The sequence below is a fragment of the Varroa destructor genome, unplaced genomic scaffold (assembly GCF_002443255.2).
Source record: "Varroa destructor unplaced genomic scaffold, Vdes_3.0 BEIS01000003.1, whole genome shotgun sequence".
Classification (NCBI taxonomy): domain Eukaryota; kingdom Metazoa; phylum Arthropoda; class Arachnida; order Mesostigmata; family Varroidae; genus Varroa; species Varroa destructor.
Genome location: NW_019211456.1, coordinates 37,788,494 through 37,805,717, shown reverse-complemented (window position 1 = coordinate 37,805,717; position 17,224 = coordinate 37,788,494). Strand labels below are relative to the sequence as shown.

At 40.8% G+C, this 17,224-nt stretch overlaps 1 protein-coding gene across 8 annotated transcripts in view; it reads right to left on the bottom strand.

The window, feature by feature from the left end:
- Positions 1 to 17,224, bottom strand: part of LOC111246699 (protein DENND6A) — a 40,799-nt gene that overhangs the window by 4,258 nt on the left and 19,317 nt on the right. For 7 of the 8 annotated variants that reach the window (XM_022796712.2, XM_022796716.2, XM_086983645.1 and 4 more), the window contains 4 exons: positions 8,583 to 8,843; positions 1,906 to 2,226; positions 1,311 to 1,579; positions 647 to 905 (listed from right to left, as the gene is read on the bottom strand). In XM_022796712.2, the coding sequence (XP_022652447.1) occupies positions 647 to 905; positions 1,311 to 1,579; positions 1,906 to 2,226; positions 8,583 to 8,843 (1,110 nt within the window). The remainder of the gene's footprint in view (positions 1 to 646; positions 906 to 1,310; positions 1,580 to 1,905; positions 2,227 to 8,582; positions 8,844 to 17,224) is intronic. The other variant, XM_086983646.1, reaches the window with a different exon arrangement.

Here is a 17,224-nt window from a genome sequence, read left to right as displayed (position 1 = left end):
GAGACATTGACTCGACTGGTGATTCTACCACGTAACCGAACTGTGTTCCACTCACCCTGGCTTTTAAACTTGCTAATTATTACCTTACATTTATGCCTTAAGTCTGATCTGTTTTGCAAGAACCAACTAAAGATTTTTATTAAAAAAAAAGGGGGCTTTTATCTATACGATAGTATATGTGCTATCTCGATTTGCCAGAACACGATTTCGGAACAGCTCCATACATTTGGTACATCTGATATACTTCAATCACAATATCTCACTAAAAATTAGTTCACCAACTTACACGGACTGATATTATAAACGTATTGGACATCAGCATCATCAGCACCATACAAGTCGATACAACGCTCTAGTTCCCAAATGTGATAATATTTTCACTTAGAAGGATACCTTTCTATTAGCGTTTTCTTTTGTCAAATTCTGACACATCAGTTACCTCGGCAGCACTGGCGAGAAACCTTCGCTGTTTCTGGCAGGTCACAAATCTTTCTCTGAAACTGAGCCTTGCTCATTAAAGCAACGTGTCAGTTGCCCCACCGTTTTAGCATTCTTTGCTTTCACATGGTCAACGAGACTCCAGTACCTACAGTAGAAGTGCTAACAACAACGAATATAGTGAACTTTCCAGCTGAGGAAGACCTACCTCGCGGTGTCTGGCCTGATACCATCCGTGAAAGTTTCGTGAACGGAAGAATTTGCGATAGAGATCTGCCCATTCCCCCTTGATGCCCGTAGTGAGCTGGGGGCCCGCCGTATCAAGCGTTGCCAAGAAATCGTCTGGATTGAAAGGCTTTAACAACGGAGTGCCCTTATAGGGTGAAAGGTTCTTCTGGAGGGGCATCAGTGATGTCATATACCGCTCCAAGGGGATCATAAAGGACTGGGTGAGCTCCAAAAAGTATCTGCATGTGACATAGATTCAAAGAAAAACAAACAAGAACCTTTGTAAAAATTATGGGTGCAACGGTTGAACACGTCAATGTCTACTGCGATCAATAAAACTGAGGTTAAAGTAAAGGGTTACAATAGAAAAGGATATCAGCAAAGTTTCAATTTGAAAAGAAGCCTAAAGGGAGTATGTCAGATTCGTCTTTCTCTTAATTGATTCTAGCGGATGCTGTTTAAAGGACGAAAAATCAATACTCATTGATGTATATATTTTTTTAAAGAATACAGTATTACTACTACACATTAGGGGAACATTTGAATTTTATTAATTTTCTATGCAATTTCAATTTCCAAACAGCAAGTGACACAATGTGAAACGTCTAAATCCAATGATAGTTCGTGCCGCACTTCGGTCATACCGTCTGAGTACAGCTGATTGAACTTCCGAGGGTCGTTTTGTTTGAATACCCTTCCAAAGGCCCTTCAGGAGCCCTTTATCTTTTCGTAATAGGGGCCGATATTGAGTAAATACGCCGGTCTGCGTGTCGAGCGTCTTGAGATTCGACGCACGTTTCGTCTTTGTCGCTCCGCCGTACTTGGCACAGCAATCCATGCTTGAGTAGTCTTCGCCTACTTTGATAATGTGAGGCCAATGCTGAAAGGTCTTTGTGAAGAACGGATTCGTCACCTGGAATTTGTGATACAATCGAATTAAGAACACTTAGGCCCTAGTCTTAGTCAGTGGCAGAAAGCAGCGACGCTATCTGTATTAAGCAACCTTCGATGCTGTAGACAAAAATAAACTTATCGACTTGTTGTAATTGTTAGTTTTCTTTCGAAATCTCTAACATACCGACATGCACTTATTGGCCGGCAAGCAACAACTGCAATTAGGCGAATGAGTAAATAAGCTGCTTCGTTTTTATAATTAAAGACACATTAAGCACCGACATTTTCGAAAGTCTGTCAGCTTTTAGACGAAGATGTCGTTAATAATTAGGTGATAATACTCACGCCGAGAATGACAGCCGGTAAACAATTCTCACGTGCCGTGTACTCCTTGAACTCCGAATCGTGTATCGTAAAGAAAGGTCGGAAGTCCGAGCAGAATTTCAATGGCCACACAAGAGACACTAACGACTGAACAAGCTCGGAGCAGACGCAGGGTGAGTTAGCCATGACAACAATGGGCTCGCAAGTGATCACGAGCTCCCACAATAGCTGTACGTGATTGAGTATTGGAGCGACCGAGCGGAAGAGATCCGGTTCGTGTACTGACGATAGAATAACCGCAGTCCGAGTGCATTTCTGTAGATGCAAAATCGAATTTGTAGACTGGAACGATAGAAAATACCAAACATGAGTGTCTCTTTGCTTATATCAAAAACACAGCCAAGTTCTACGATTTCAACATCGTTTGTTAATTGCGCGAACTGTAAACAAAATACAATAATAGACCACTTGTCGTTACTGCGAATTTTATAAACATAGAAATATCTAATTATATTTAACTACTACGAGGTCTGTTGTTTACTATAATTAGCCAAATATTTATACGTGCTCAATACTGCGTTCGTAGCTAGGCAGTCAAAAGATACCTAAGTTCACCTGGATGATCCTCATCTTAAGTAAGTTTGATTTGACAAATTCCATATTATTTCGATCGTACTATTCACGTTTTCAGATCAATCATCATCAAATAAACTATTTTGTATCACAAAATATTGAGCTTTTTCAAAACGTCTAAACGTATTTGATGGTTGACGTTCATACAGTTGCTTGGCGATATCATGGCTGCCGACGTGCTGGTCGTCTCTAACTTTCCTTCGTAATTGGTCAACCACCAGAGAAAGCATCTTCTATATTGAAATTTCTAGGAACAAAAGGGTCATGTCCTCGATATCGCATTTTCACTATGGGTCTAAACAGCATTTGTGTTTTCATCATGATTAAATGATGAGGATGCTTATAAGACTTTCGCTCATCTACAAAGTGTTCGCATCTAAAGTCTGAGTAAAGGCATTTCAACACGTTTATTACTGCAAAATTTCAACTTTCGAATGACAAAAACGCCGACAAATATGTGCTATATATAAGAAACAGCTACATATACATATGTATATACCCAGACCACAACGGTAGCAGTATTAAAGGATAAGCTTGACTGGCTTGGCATTTTTTGCCACGAAACTTGCTCGCATCCACACGTACAGACAATTTGTTCTTTATTCATCACATTTTCGTGTTATTATATTACTTTTCAATACAACTGAACTGAATTGAACGGATCAACGTATGCAGCACACACTAGAGCCAGCACAGTGTGCATGTTGGCCTTGAATAGGCACTATGTTTCCGGAAGTCCTTCCCGTCTAACGAGAGGAGCTCTAGTTGAAAGCTTTATTTTGACCGAGATCATACTGAATTCAATTAGTGCCCGGCATCCAGCAGGCAACACTATCGGCGGCCCGCAGACATTTGGGAAACAAAAGTGTCACAGCCTTTCACTCATTGAATTTGCAGGCCTGCGCATAAATTGTTTAATGGCTAGCAACATAGTAAATTGCGAGCCCATTTAATATATCGTGGTTTCGTTTTCACTGAAATTCACGCATATTTTCAGCGCGTACACAAGAAGGAATGGCGGGTAAAAAACAAATGCAGCGTTTAATAATTCCTTCGCCGTTATCTTCAACCACTATAAATTTTCCTTCACAAAAAAACGTTCGTGTTGTAAAGGACAATTGCACTCGTATAGGCCAACTATATAATGAACAGCAGCACGGCGGGGAAAGTAACAGAAATTTTGCCTAGCGTTTTCTTTTGAATAACATCGTCGGCCAGTTGGAACATAACGTAAGTGTTGGCCCGACGACGACGATTGGGGCTAGTCAAATTATGCGCATTCTTTGTCTAAGCCGTTGTATATTAGCCTATTATTTGAAACACACGAGACATTTGCCAAACGAAAGCTTGCTGCCCGTCAGATAGACCATTTACGTGGAACAGAGCAATGCTACAGCTGCGAAACTGTGCCACAAAACTATATCTACCCTACGTGTATACATGAGTCAGCGTTATTTCAGAATCTCCAACAGCGATGGGGAGCGGCAATGGACTACCTTCTTTCCATTACACTGGGTACAATAGAACTGTGTATTACTGGCTAATAGTGTTGCCCAGACGTTGTTCCTCAGCTATCCTCATTGTCGTCGTTGTTCTTCGGATGGATGCGTAAACAGACGCCGGGAGCTCCTGACAGCGCAACCATACAGCGTCATTAATCTATCTAGCTGATTCGGTTGTCTATTTGTGAACTGATCTGAGGACTAACACGGACGTGGGCATACTCACGCACGGACACGCAAACAGCAAGCGCGAACCTTCCCAAAACCAGCGACAAGGATGAGAGGCAGGAAGAGAACTATAATGGTGGCAGTGCGGGCTGTTTGCATCGGTCTGCGTCAATTCGCGACACACTCACGGAGATCCCTAGTTATTGTCGCTATTTGCGCAAGTATAACATCGCACGTAAAAAAGGTTAAGGCCAATATGTGATCAAATACGCACACATATAAAACAAAAGCCTTCAAAGAGATGTTATAGAAGGATTTTTCTAACATTAGTTACATACCTACGGGGATACAGTATGCGCATCATACACTGATACTACGTCCTTCCACCCTCCTCAGTACCATCTAATTCAGTTGGTATATATATAGATATATCGCAAGCGACGTGAAACCCAAATTTGTTTAACGCTTAATTTGTGAAACATAAATTCTAAATTTACGGCCAAGATTCATTTTCCAAATTACCTTATTCCGCAATGTCAGTAAACTTATGAAGTGACGAAATCTTAGTAAAAGATATCATTGTGCTAATTAAGCGAACTTAACGGTGCAAAGGTTAGTAATAATGCTATCCTTGTGTTATCTCTTCCTCGCAGTAGTCTTATTTTAAGCATCGTATTAGCTCTATGGGTAGGACCCACACGCTTGCCTGGGGACTGATTTCATCAAGGACGATAAAGGGAAATATGCGATTCGAAGCGGATGTCCATATGAACGAAGCACAATTCTAAGCGTATCCGTTAGTACGAAACGTTTTCTTATTTGTCAACGAGAAAAAGTAGATCAAAAGTGTACCTGCATGTGTATGAGCTTTTTCCCTAAGGTCTTCTAAAGGACAGTACTAATTCGTTACTTGAAAGTAACTTTAGACAATCAGTCGTATAATCATATCGTCGTATAAAGTTATAAGAGCTTTTTCCTTCGCTCTAGTTGGTCATGGTTGTGACTGGCTTGTTTCTACCCGGTTGGCTCGTGGTAAGTTGATTTTTGGGGGGTAAATTGCACCAATTAAAGTCATCAAGTTGGATGTGGTGCATTATCCCAGTTCCTTTATTGGGTTCATATTCGCTTTGTTGTGACGTCAAAGCGAGCCAGATCCGCTAAAAAACAAACCTGAAAAAACTTACTGTTATATATACTGGACAATCCGTTAAAGCTTCCCTTCATTTTTCTGTTTTTGCCAGTAAACGATAAGATAAATTAATCAAGCTAAGTGCCGCAAATAGTTATCAGCATTTGTACTAACAGGCCAAGCGTTCACGGCGGGTACAATCAAAATTAAGCTTCTACCATTGTTTGTTGACTACCTAATTATCATCAGTTGATAATGTGGTCTGTAGATAAAAATGCTATCAGCATCGATATAACGAACGCAAAGACAAACGTTTCCGCATTGTTTTATGGCTCATTTCACCATTCGATATTAGAATTGGATAAAATTCATTTTTTGCTTATGTCCCTTCGTGTACCGCTTTTCAGCGCCAATTAAAGCCCGCCCAATTCAAAAAGCAACCCAGTACCGTCATAACGGGAAAAATATCGAGCTGTACTTTACACGTGAATTCATTTCATTTCGCCTTCATTATTGCTTGGCTACCCCATTCGCAGCTTTTTGGTATCTCTTTTTCACGATAACATTTGTCACCCATGTCAGCCAACAAAAATAGTGCAGAGCAAACGTTCGCGTTCAGATTTGAGTCTACTTGTTTGTCGGCTTTTTTTTTTCTGCAGCTGCGTGGACACTTGTAGTCGAAGATAATGGCGGAGCTCGGGTCTACAATTGGGCCGAATCCCATCTATAGCAGACGTAGTTGGCTTGGTTGTCTCAGGGAACAGCAGCACGGCGACCACTGTAGTACAAATCTGTAATAATAACAATCATAATGAAAGCAATATAATTGTCTTCTAGCGTAAAAACGCCGAGTAACCTCTGCGTAAAGCGGTTTCCTGCTATAGTCGCACCGTTACTGGTATAAGTTTAAATCAAATAGACGCCCACCGACAGTGTTCAGAGCAGTCCTTGCCGAAATTTCGCATTATAGGGCAACGGTGTACACCGATTTAGGACCGCGTCGAGAAAGCGCCTGCCGCAACTACAAAAGCACTGGGCTCAATCGTCGTCAAAGAACGATTCTCATTATGAAAGTGTTAATTATGCACCTTTGCCGCCGTTAATAGTTGTCGGTGATACAAAAAACGTCGACGCAACTGTCACATTAATTTACATCAAAGTAGTCGAATATGAATGTACGCGATTACGATAAATCATGCCCAGCGCCACAAAAAGAACTGTTCTTCGTTCCAGTCTTTAGCTGTAGTTGTGTCATATATCAATATATCACTATATCATATCAATAACGACATTACATCGGTAAAAGCAACGAAACGCATCGCCCGGCCATTTGTTAAGGAAGCTCCGCCGACGCAGCATCCGACAACGAAAACAACAAAGGCGACCACGCAAACACCGAAGTGACAAAACGACGAGATCCAAGAGCGACAAGCCGTAGAAAAAGGCACGCGCCTATTGCGTATTCAGCTACAATAACACCTCGGGTGATGGGATCCAAACGGTATCGGCAGCCAACCGATCCTTCCCACCATTAGCGCTATCCGCCGTACGGCCCCAAAATGAAGGACAATAACGGCAATTGTTGACGTAATGGCTACGGGAAAGAGCACTGCACGAACTAGTTCATCGACTTTCAATTTTGTTGTGTTTCAGTGCGTTCTCTTCCTGTGGGTATATGGCCGATATGCGTAAAGCGTTCAGAGCTCTGCGCGAACGGCGTTAAATCGACTGCGGCAACGACAACTGCTGGAGAACGCTATAGTGCTCGCGAGTCGGATCATTTGCAGATGAAGTGCTCTTGACGGATGATAGAGTGAGTGGTGATGGCGTTTGCATACTGCAAACAGCTGTTGCTGGTGCTCCTGCTACGAACACCACACACGCGCACTTCCTTTCGGCAGCGGTGTCAGTCCTTTGTCTTATAGCATTGCCCTCTGCATATATTGGACCTTCCTTCAGCTGCATATAGGTGGGCGGACATTACACGCCCGAACGTAATGATGAGTGTAGTAAGGGGCAGTAAATCCATTTTTATAGTAGTAGATGGCATAAAAAATACCATCTCCCTGAATCATTTCGAATTCGGAATGGAGACGAGTGGAGGATAAGCCAAAAGGTCCTTGGCGCAAAAAACTCAGCACCGAATTTCTCTGTATTTGCTTGTGCATAGCAGCAGCCGACAGCGCCAATAAGCCGTTGGGTGGTTAACTGAACAACGAATTGCGGCTTCACTCGTCTATCAACCAAAAACAATGGTGCTACCAGCAATCACATTATTGTCGTCATGATCAAAACATCCAGATCCTTGAGCGAATATTGGGCAATGAGCAGACAACTCGGCAGATGGACAGATACGCGAATGCTCAGATCGTTCACACAGACCAAGCCTCGCTGGAGCTGTTTCCGACGCTGTCCTCGTTGTCATCGCCATTGTGTTCCGCGGGATCCGCTTCACTGCTGGGTTTGTGTTTTGTGCCATATGAAAATCATAGCAGCAGGCGAAAGGACAGCCATTTCCCATAAGGATAGATAAAATATGCAAATAGATAAAAACGGTCTGTTTGGTTTATACCTGATACGAATACATGAAACGGTAAAACTCGAGGAATGGAAATCCAGTTAAATACTACATAATCCTTTGATCCTCATTCACATTTCAGTAATGATTAGCTAATCAGCTATTTGTGGGTAAATATGATTTAATATATATTTGCTATATGAAGCTATAGTTGTATTTGTTGCAGGACAAATAAACATGAAATCATTGTCATTTTGCCCAACCCGAAGCATAGTTGATGTTCTAGCTTTATTCGACAATAAATACATTTGAGTATTTCATTCAGAGTAAACAATAAAATCGACTGCTAAATATAGTATGAAACATCTGTATAGACTAATAGTAGACCTACTCATTTTGGAGGAACGTTTAACCGATTTCGTCTACCAGGATTAACCGTAATTGCGTATAGTTCAACTGGAAAATCTACTGCTAGACTGGCAAGGCTTTTTAAGTTAACAGATGCTATATGACGGCTAGCATGATCGATAATAGAATCGATTTGATCTATACAACTACTACAGTTACTACTGAAGCCTGTATCAAGGTGCCGTATGCGTGTGAAGAGCATTACTTCAAATTTTCAGCCGCGGCTTTCAGAACTGCGCAGCGGCCAAATTTCTAAATAAAGGACAGTTACAAGGTCACCAACGCGGTGTCTTTTGACTATATAGCGATAATACAAGCTAATAAGTTGCAATCCTTATACCTGCAATTGGCTGTCAACTTCTAAGGGAATCCGACACTGAAGGACGACTCCGTTAAGCGGAAGAACAAGATCTTTTCCGGGCAACGGTGGAGGCCAACGATCGATGATATGACACGCCGTTTCCAACGATTCGAGCCCGTTTTCGAAAAAGTCCGGCGCCACCAAAGCCACTGTCTTGTGGAATAGATTTACCAATGGTAAGTGCGCGATGAATACCACAGATTTTTGAAAGTACCCTCTCCGAATAGAAGGATCCTTCACCTGTAATATTGAACGAATGAAAGGCCTATTTTAGAACAACAAAAACGTTAGCGTGTGTCCATGTAATTTTGTTTTTGTTATTGTAATTTGGACCAGATACATACGTTGAATATTCGCGAAGCTTTTAGGGTCTAATAGCTTTTTTAAACATTCACTTTTATTTATTATAAATTAAACATCAAAGTACTACTACCATTGTTTAGTTGTACTTTATTCAGGACCTAAATATACATACACTCAGAAAATCAACTGTTCTGTCACAATGGTGACGCCTTAGTCGGGCCTAAAGAATCCGCCAACTTGGAAGTTCTACAAATAATTTAACATAACCTATCTATTACTAAAACGCCCTGACTCTCATAAAATAGTATGTATTTCCTTAGGTATAGGCTGGCTCTAAGCGTCAACACTATTCCGAGTGCGTAGGAAAGAGTAGACAATGAAATATGAGGACTCCGGACTAGGTCTGACTTCCAGCGAATCTGAGCGCGATCGACCAACAACTAACAGCTACTATGCAATACTGGTAGCGTAGAACGCCGAAACCGCGCGTTCCATACTGTTCCAGTATACTGTACATAGATTTTCAAATCTTCTACATGATACCCCATCCAGTGATTAAATAGAAGAGCAACTTACATATAGATGCGTGAAAATATCATAATAAACGCTAGCGAAATGAGTAGTTCCTTTGAAGTATATCATTCTTAACTATCATGGCCAATGAAGCTGTTGATAGCGAATTATATCTAACAGGGTAACTACGTTCCGCGGAGTATAGGGCCATCTGATAACGCCGGCCCTTTCCAAAACAACAAAGTGCTATACGACTAAAAATCTCAGCGATTATTTAAACGGCTGAATAAAATTAGTCGCGTTTCTTGACGGCGACACTAACTTCGTATCGTGCCGTGTAACTTAATGTATTTGTATATAAATAGATGAGTTTTACGTCCAACAGAGCTGTTGAACATTGCGCTAGAAACGCATGGCCATGACAACTGATTAGAAATCCAAACAAAATCCATCGTAAGCCACCAGTGCTATTCATAATACAGATAATCCTGTCATGTTTATTTTCTTTGATTCCTTACAGCGTTCACCGAGGCCGTGACCGTATGGCGGAGATCAAGTGGAGATCTTCGTATTCAACTTATACGAACGGTGACAAGCTCACCTGCGATAGTTGTATAGTACGTCGTTTCACTTAGAAGAGGACTCTGCAATAACAGCAGCAGCAATAAACGTGATGTCCTGCTCGAACATCTAACAAGGGTTGTTGATGGCCTCGTTGCTTAGAAAAGCGCAGGACTATCAAGGGTGCATTTTTCACGATCACCATATACGTATTTAACTTGGCTCACCGTTGTTGTTACATAATAGTGTTATTTTGCCAAGATTAGGTATCGCTCGTTGCCTGGTGTCCGTCGAAGCCTTTGATGCCCTTCCTGTCGTGGTCCTCTCCGCAGTCAGCGCTGTCGCATTGATTGACCATAGCAACTATTACTTAGACCTATTGTTTATGTTACTGCAGCGGCACGCGGCGCAGGCGTGCAAGCCTACGGCCACGATGAGCTCCCGCCAGACAAGCGACAGGGAAGGGTATGAAACCTACTGAGGCGTGTTTAGGTGCTTAAAAAGGGTCGACTCGTTTACGGATTATTGCAATTGACCTATTGTGTCTGACAGTGACGACAATGCAGATTTTCTAACACTTACTAACTGAATCCATTGTCTGCTGGACAGAACATTTTTTAATGGAAAAGAGATGATGATGATGCATGTGATAAAACTGGGTGCCACCGTTGCGTAACTAAACGACGTTATGCAAGGTAACGAACTAAATTCGGCTTTATTGCAAAAGTGTAGGACTATATGAAATGAAGCGGGTAAATAAATGTGTGCAGTATCCGTAACTATGTTCAATGTAAAGGAACCTCTATGGGCCAGCGCACAGGACTAAAATATACTATGTGATTACTTAGTCTCGTTGGCGACTGCCCAACAAGGTAGCAGAAGTAAAATCAATCTAAAAAAGGCCAACGTGCAGTCCTTTTAGCCAAACGTGCAAAGCAGCAAAACGAAAATTCATAGGCCTCAACATAAACGAATCTATTTACACTTTTTTATAGCGTAAAAATATTTCTGACAGTAGAAAAGCCCTATGTATTAATAAGTACGAATCTTCGATTTTTTTGTCGAGAAAAGAACACGGTCCTTACTTTACACGTGACCCAATACTACATGTCCATAACGAAAGTGACAGTAAGTGTCAAACGCAAGCCTAAAAATACGGTAAAGATAGAAGAGTAAATTTCGTCCTGAGTGAACAGAAGCACCTCGGACCAATCGAAACATTACTAGTATAATAGTTAAGAAAAGGCTTTGTCAAAGCTACCCTAACTTTTGCCGTCACTAACTGGAAGCAGAGCCAATCCACTTACGCATATTGTCCCAGCCAGTGTCTTTTACAAATGATTCGTGGTAAATGATTAATTTAGATCATTTCAAAGCTGAGACCATAAATCCATTGGATAGATTGATAGACTGCTCGCTGCTGGTTGAAAGATTTCGCCTGCTCTAACGCTGATTAGGGCTTACATGAACGGTCCGACAAGGCTGCTTCAGTGACATCCCTAAACTATAGGCTTCAGGTCACACTTGCGCCTACTCATAGCTTATTAGTACACTAGCTCATGCGCCAGTAGATCTGCAACCAGTGAGCGTTACCTGTATTTCAGTAAGCCACTGTTGTCGACTGAACGAATGTGTTTTTATGTCTTCCACTAACAGATCATACAGAGGCCATGTACGAATACGCAACAAAAAAAAAAATACAGTACCTAGTTGGTGGATGAATCCGCTCCTGACATTCAAGATCATGTGTATCCTCTACACATGATTAACAGGAACCTGTAGATTGAACTTGCTGTCTGAACTTGAATATATTGTACGTCGCTGTACGAATAAACTTATGTAGTTCGTAGAAATAATACTATAGGCATCGTCATCTAGTTTCATCGTATCTTGTATGGCCGAACAAGTATAACTTAGAAATTAATGTTGGGGCTCTTTCCGCTTTCGTTATTATGATGCCGTCGTTAAGTTTGACAAGCACTATCGAAATGGCTATTGAATATCAAATATACAATCCAACCAGCTGATGGATGGATCCGACATTTAGCAAAGGGAAGAGCATATTTTATCGATCCATATGTCGAACCCTGCTAATCGTTCATGTCTTTCCTAGGAATAGTGTACCACAATCGGTGAATACTTTTGTTGTTATCATTATTATCGCTTTTTGCCGAAAACGATAAGAAACCTACTTTTACGGAGACGACAGCAGGATCAGCTAAGCTTTCTATTGAACTGCGCAAGTAACCCAAATAAATCACAGGATGATCACTCACAAAATGGCCAGCAAACTGCTAGAGTACTTACGTACTCTTGAACAATTGTTTATATTTATGAATTAAATTCTTCGTTATTATTACGATCTGTACGTTTGCTATAATTACGTTTTGTTTCTGAGAGCAACCAACAGTTAGCACTGTAATTGTTAATACTTATTCAATTGCGGAGCTAATGAAGCCATATTTTTTTTTGGTATTCTTGTTTGATTAACAATGCGGACGAAAAGTGGTCAGTAACTATCTATTATCCGTAAGAATTGTCCACGTAAATCCAGCTTCCATGAACCCAAATGCCACATGGGTATACGGTCCAACTGCCCTAGCTAGTAAAAACAAATAGGGCAAACCAGTCATTAACAAACGAATCCGCTCTGTCAGTTTAAGGGGAGGCCACTTTCATGGTGTATTGCATGATTTTTTTCGTATTCAACGATGAAATGCTACAGGACAACATTTTCACTAATTGTGCAAGTTCAAAATATTCATGGTGACGACATGCTGCACTCCGTGAGGTCTGCCGTGAGTACAGTCACATCGTATAATACGACGTACCATCTGCGACCTACGATCTGAACATTTCTTGAAACTACGGATTCCCTTTGGGTCTTACTGACTTACCCATGCTATGTTCTAATAACTTCGTAGTCAACTGGCCGGAGCCTTTGCTCGAACCAAACAGTTTTTACTTACAGTGGGACAACTCTTGTGGCTATTTATGCTCGCAGTTTACGCCAGATTTGTCATCTCCAACTTGCTCTAAAAACCTACTAGGTTGTAGAGAGCAGATACGCCCCCCTGCAGCCATACCGTTGATTAGTTGCAATAGGTCACGGCATCAATAAGCTAACGAATCGAACTTGCTTTGGCTAGAACCCTAGGCAGGACAGTACGATCAGCCGCGCATGGCTGCAATGGGCATGTTGCACAATACTATGCTTGAAACAAGCGACTTATTCACCCATCGCCTCAAGTCGCTTGTTTATGTAAGTATGCCTGTTACGGATGCGAATCAAATCTAAATTACCGTTTGCCGTCTTTTTCAGATAGCTACAATACATTCTAAATAGACGGCAATCAAAAGTTCCTTAAGTAAAAAAACACTTTTCATTTTGCCGTTACTGTGTTGCATTCTAGCGTGTTTTTGGGCTACCGTCTCGATCCACATACGCTAATGCACTATCGGTACGATGATCACTAGCGTTACTTCTGCAGGAGTGGCGACTTTTCATTTGATCACAAAACCGCCCGGGGTTAAAGTTTACACTACCCGCTACTTTAAGTACTATAGTCTATTCGTTATTTAACTAAGCTGTCTAAGATGAAAGATATCCTTCTTAAGCTCTGGGAGGGGAAGTTGTCACATTTTTAACTATCCAAACGCAAAACAGTTTTCAATATGTAGACGAGGTTTAATACGTGCATGACCTAAAAAACTACAGGAGGTTGTTAATTGTTCGTTGCTTACAGGCGACATAAAAGCTCTAGAGTACTTTCATTGCAGCAAACATTTCAACTTACGAAAAGTTAGTGGCTGCAATATACTTTTATTGCGTCCTGTAACTCGCCAAAAGTTACGTTACAAATGAAGGAAGTTATGCGGTGAATGTTCCAGCCGATTAAGAAACTTTCTGTGCATTAAACGGTCGCTGGCCTGGCGAAGTGTTATGAGATATATATTCATAAAAAAAGCTATCAACAACGAGAAAATAACAAAGACAAGAATATAATTACGCTGCTTTTTTATTCCACTTAGAGTCTATAATATAGAAAAAAAAAAGAAAAAAAAAAGCTTTTGAAACGTTTCGAAATTAGCCACCCTTTGCTGTCGCTGGAAACATTCATAACAGAAAATCTCAGGCGCGAAATCTGCGTAAGCAACACGACGTTCGCGTTGTATTTATCTCTTCTTGGAGGCAAAATTATAGCGTCACATAACGTACGCTACTCGCAGCTCAACGGAAGTCACATTGTCCGAACTTTGTAGGAATATGCTCAAGAGATACTTTATAAAGCGATGACTCACAAACTTCCTTCGTTGCAAAAGTAGAGACTGAAGAAATATCTTCAGGCGAAATATTCCGCCAAGACCAACTACTACAATCAGTATTTTGGTAGTTTATTAATAATGTATTCGAACCGTCGTAATCGAATCCTCGGTCCTGATCGGAACCCAGCGCATGCTGAATCATTGAAGAAATGACTCAACCTGAAATTATCTTCATTTTTCTAGAACACGGCATATACCCTCTGGAAAGTGCAAAATTTGCTCTGACTAAGTTTCAGTTTTCGCTATCCATTGAATATATATGCAAATGGGCTAGCTAATATTATACTATTGTGTATTATCAAATATACTTAGCTAGTTATATAGCGGTTATACGTTTGTAGTATACGAGATACTTTCTGCCTTCTTTATATTTGTGATGTGTAATTTTACCGTTATGAAAGCCTATTTTTTTTTTTTAATCATTTAAACCTTCACCTTCAACTTCACAAATGCTACATAATTAAAGGTCGATGTTGAATTCAAATAAAAACAGATAATTTTCCACCTGTTCCACTGACCCAATTTCGTTACTGTCCTCCGAAACGTCTGCTTACGATTAACAGCTGCAGGGGGACTTTCCGTGAGCGTGTACTCTAAGCAAGGGGAAAGGTCTCTCTGAGTCATAGACGTGAGCAGCGTCAGTTGATTTCTATTCAGCAAGCGCTCCGCGTCAACGCAGTCAGACGACGGCCTTTGTTTCAGTCGACTTCTGGTTCACGCGACCGACATGCAGCAAATGCCACATTATAGACATTGGCCTTTTCTGGATCGAAATGTTATCCTCTTATTGTGTAGAGTTCGCTGCACTAAATGATACGTGTTGGCACCTTTTCATTCGTTCTTCTTGGACAAAAAAAGATAATTTCGTACGTGTTGATAAAAAGTTCAGTACTACTTCGGTCGATGCATTGAGGTTATATGAAGTTAGCTAGAGCCTTTTTTGTGGCTTCTTGGCAATGACAGCTGGAACATAATGTCAAGATCCTTCAGACGGACACATCTTTCACGTAACGTTTCAGTAGCACGCCCCCTAGTCATAATAAGGCTTTTTATCTATTATATTACAGGCTATATGCGGCCTGTTTAAACATGTACGATATGCATATGGAAATTTCAGCTGGACGCGAAAATTGAGTACGAACAAAGGTGCGCTATTTCAAGTCCAAAAATAAATAGAAAAAGGCATGAGGCCGAGAATCAGTTTTCTACGAGCCATGCGGATACGGAGGGCCGTATGTTCATTCATTGCACTAACGTTTGAATAACTTAGTGAACGCCATCATCTATCTCACTAGGTGTTTTTCTCCATTTGCCTCACGTAAGCCATAGGGTCTCTATCGAGCGCTTCGTCACATGGGATATATGTTCGAGTTCCACATCAACTATATGATGTACGCGATTCATTTTTATGCTACCTCATGGAGGATGGAGCTCAAAAAGATCACTCAAGAAAACATCCAGTTAGATTTGCAACCGCAGTTCCACTATATCCAATTAACTTAATCATTTCTTCACACGAGTCTCTCAAATATACTACATCTATGTTGCTTTAGAGGTAATGAAATGTTCATTCAAGAACACTCGCCATATCATTACGTTACCGCAAACCATTATTCTATTGCATGGTCATGTAATTAAAATGGGGATGGGTCGCCTTTTAACAACTTCGCTGGGTTAATCTTACGTTTGTGACTGTTCCACGTCAACAACGAATTCGGCAATTCTGTATGATTACACTGGCATCTTCTACTACACCTCGGTCGTCTTTCTTGACATTCTGCTAGCAAATTTTACAACCGTGGGAAATCCAAAGCAACGAAGATCTTGTGGACCAATACGAAATTGACGATAATTTAAACGAAACTTCGGAACAGATTAGCGAGAATTCATTAATTTTCTACTTGCAATATTTCTATCTCTTGCTCCGAGAACAGGGCAACTAAAGACAAGCACTCACGTACGCTTGTGCTCCAAAGTTTACCTCAGATTTAAACTTGTCGTCTTCTTCCCTTCAATAGTCTTCCTGCCTATAGAAACAGAACTTCATTAACGAGTGCCGTTAACCCTCCATCTAATTAATAACAATTTGCTTATGGTAAATGTTTTTGGCAAGGTAATGTAAATAAAAAGAGAAAATACGATCTGCTAATAAAACACTAAACTCACACGATATGAGCTAAATACGTAAAACAGCTGTATGTATATATGTGCGTTCTATATCTTCGTGTCTGCTTTACTCAGTTGTGTTAGCTCCAACCGTCTAAAGTTTACTGCTATGAGAAGGCTGGCAGAAATTGCAGAAAAAAATCTGAACTTCGAGCCTTGTCAGTCGCAGTTGACGACCTCACAAAGCAACGAAGTTATTTCGCCTAAAAGATAATGCTGTACGGTAGAAGGATACTTGCGGATGGAAGAAATTCAAAATTAAATAATTGCCCGACGTGTAGATAAGTATATGTCTCAGGTATACGCAGCAGCAGTTAGTTCTTGATTTCACTTCCCTCCTCTGAGAGCATCTTGCGTTTTGGTAGTGATTCAGCTCGTACCGAAGTGAAACCTGGTCGTCATATATGACTGCGACCGAAATATTGGCACTGGTACTTCGGGAACTACTATATAATACGTTATAATCGGGTATGAACTACGTTATAAAAAAAATGAGGGGAATGAGAAAATGTATAAGTAACAAAATACAACTACAAAACTGGCACCACCAGTTCTATGAATATATGTCGACGAACTTTTAAATGATCAGCGGCATACTACGACATATTAAAACGTCATTTCCATCTAGATGAGGGTCCAGATAATTCTAGCGTTTCTCCATATGGTTATATCCCGCAACGCAACACCTCGGCGAAACTTCGAGGCAATCGAATATCGCGCGAGTCCTTGGTTATTATTGGCAGTGCAAACAA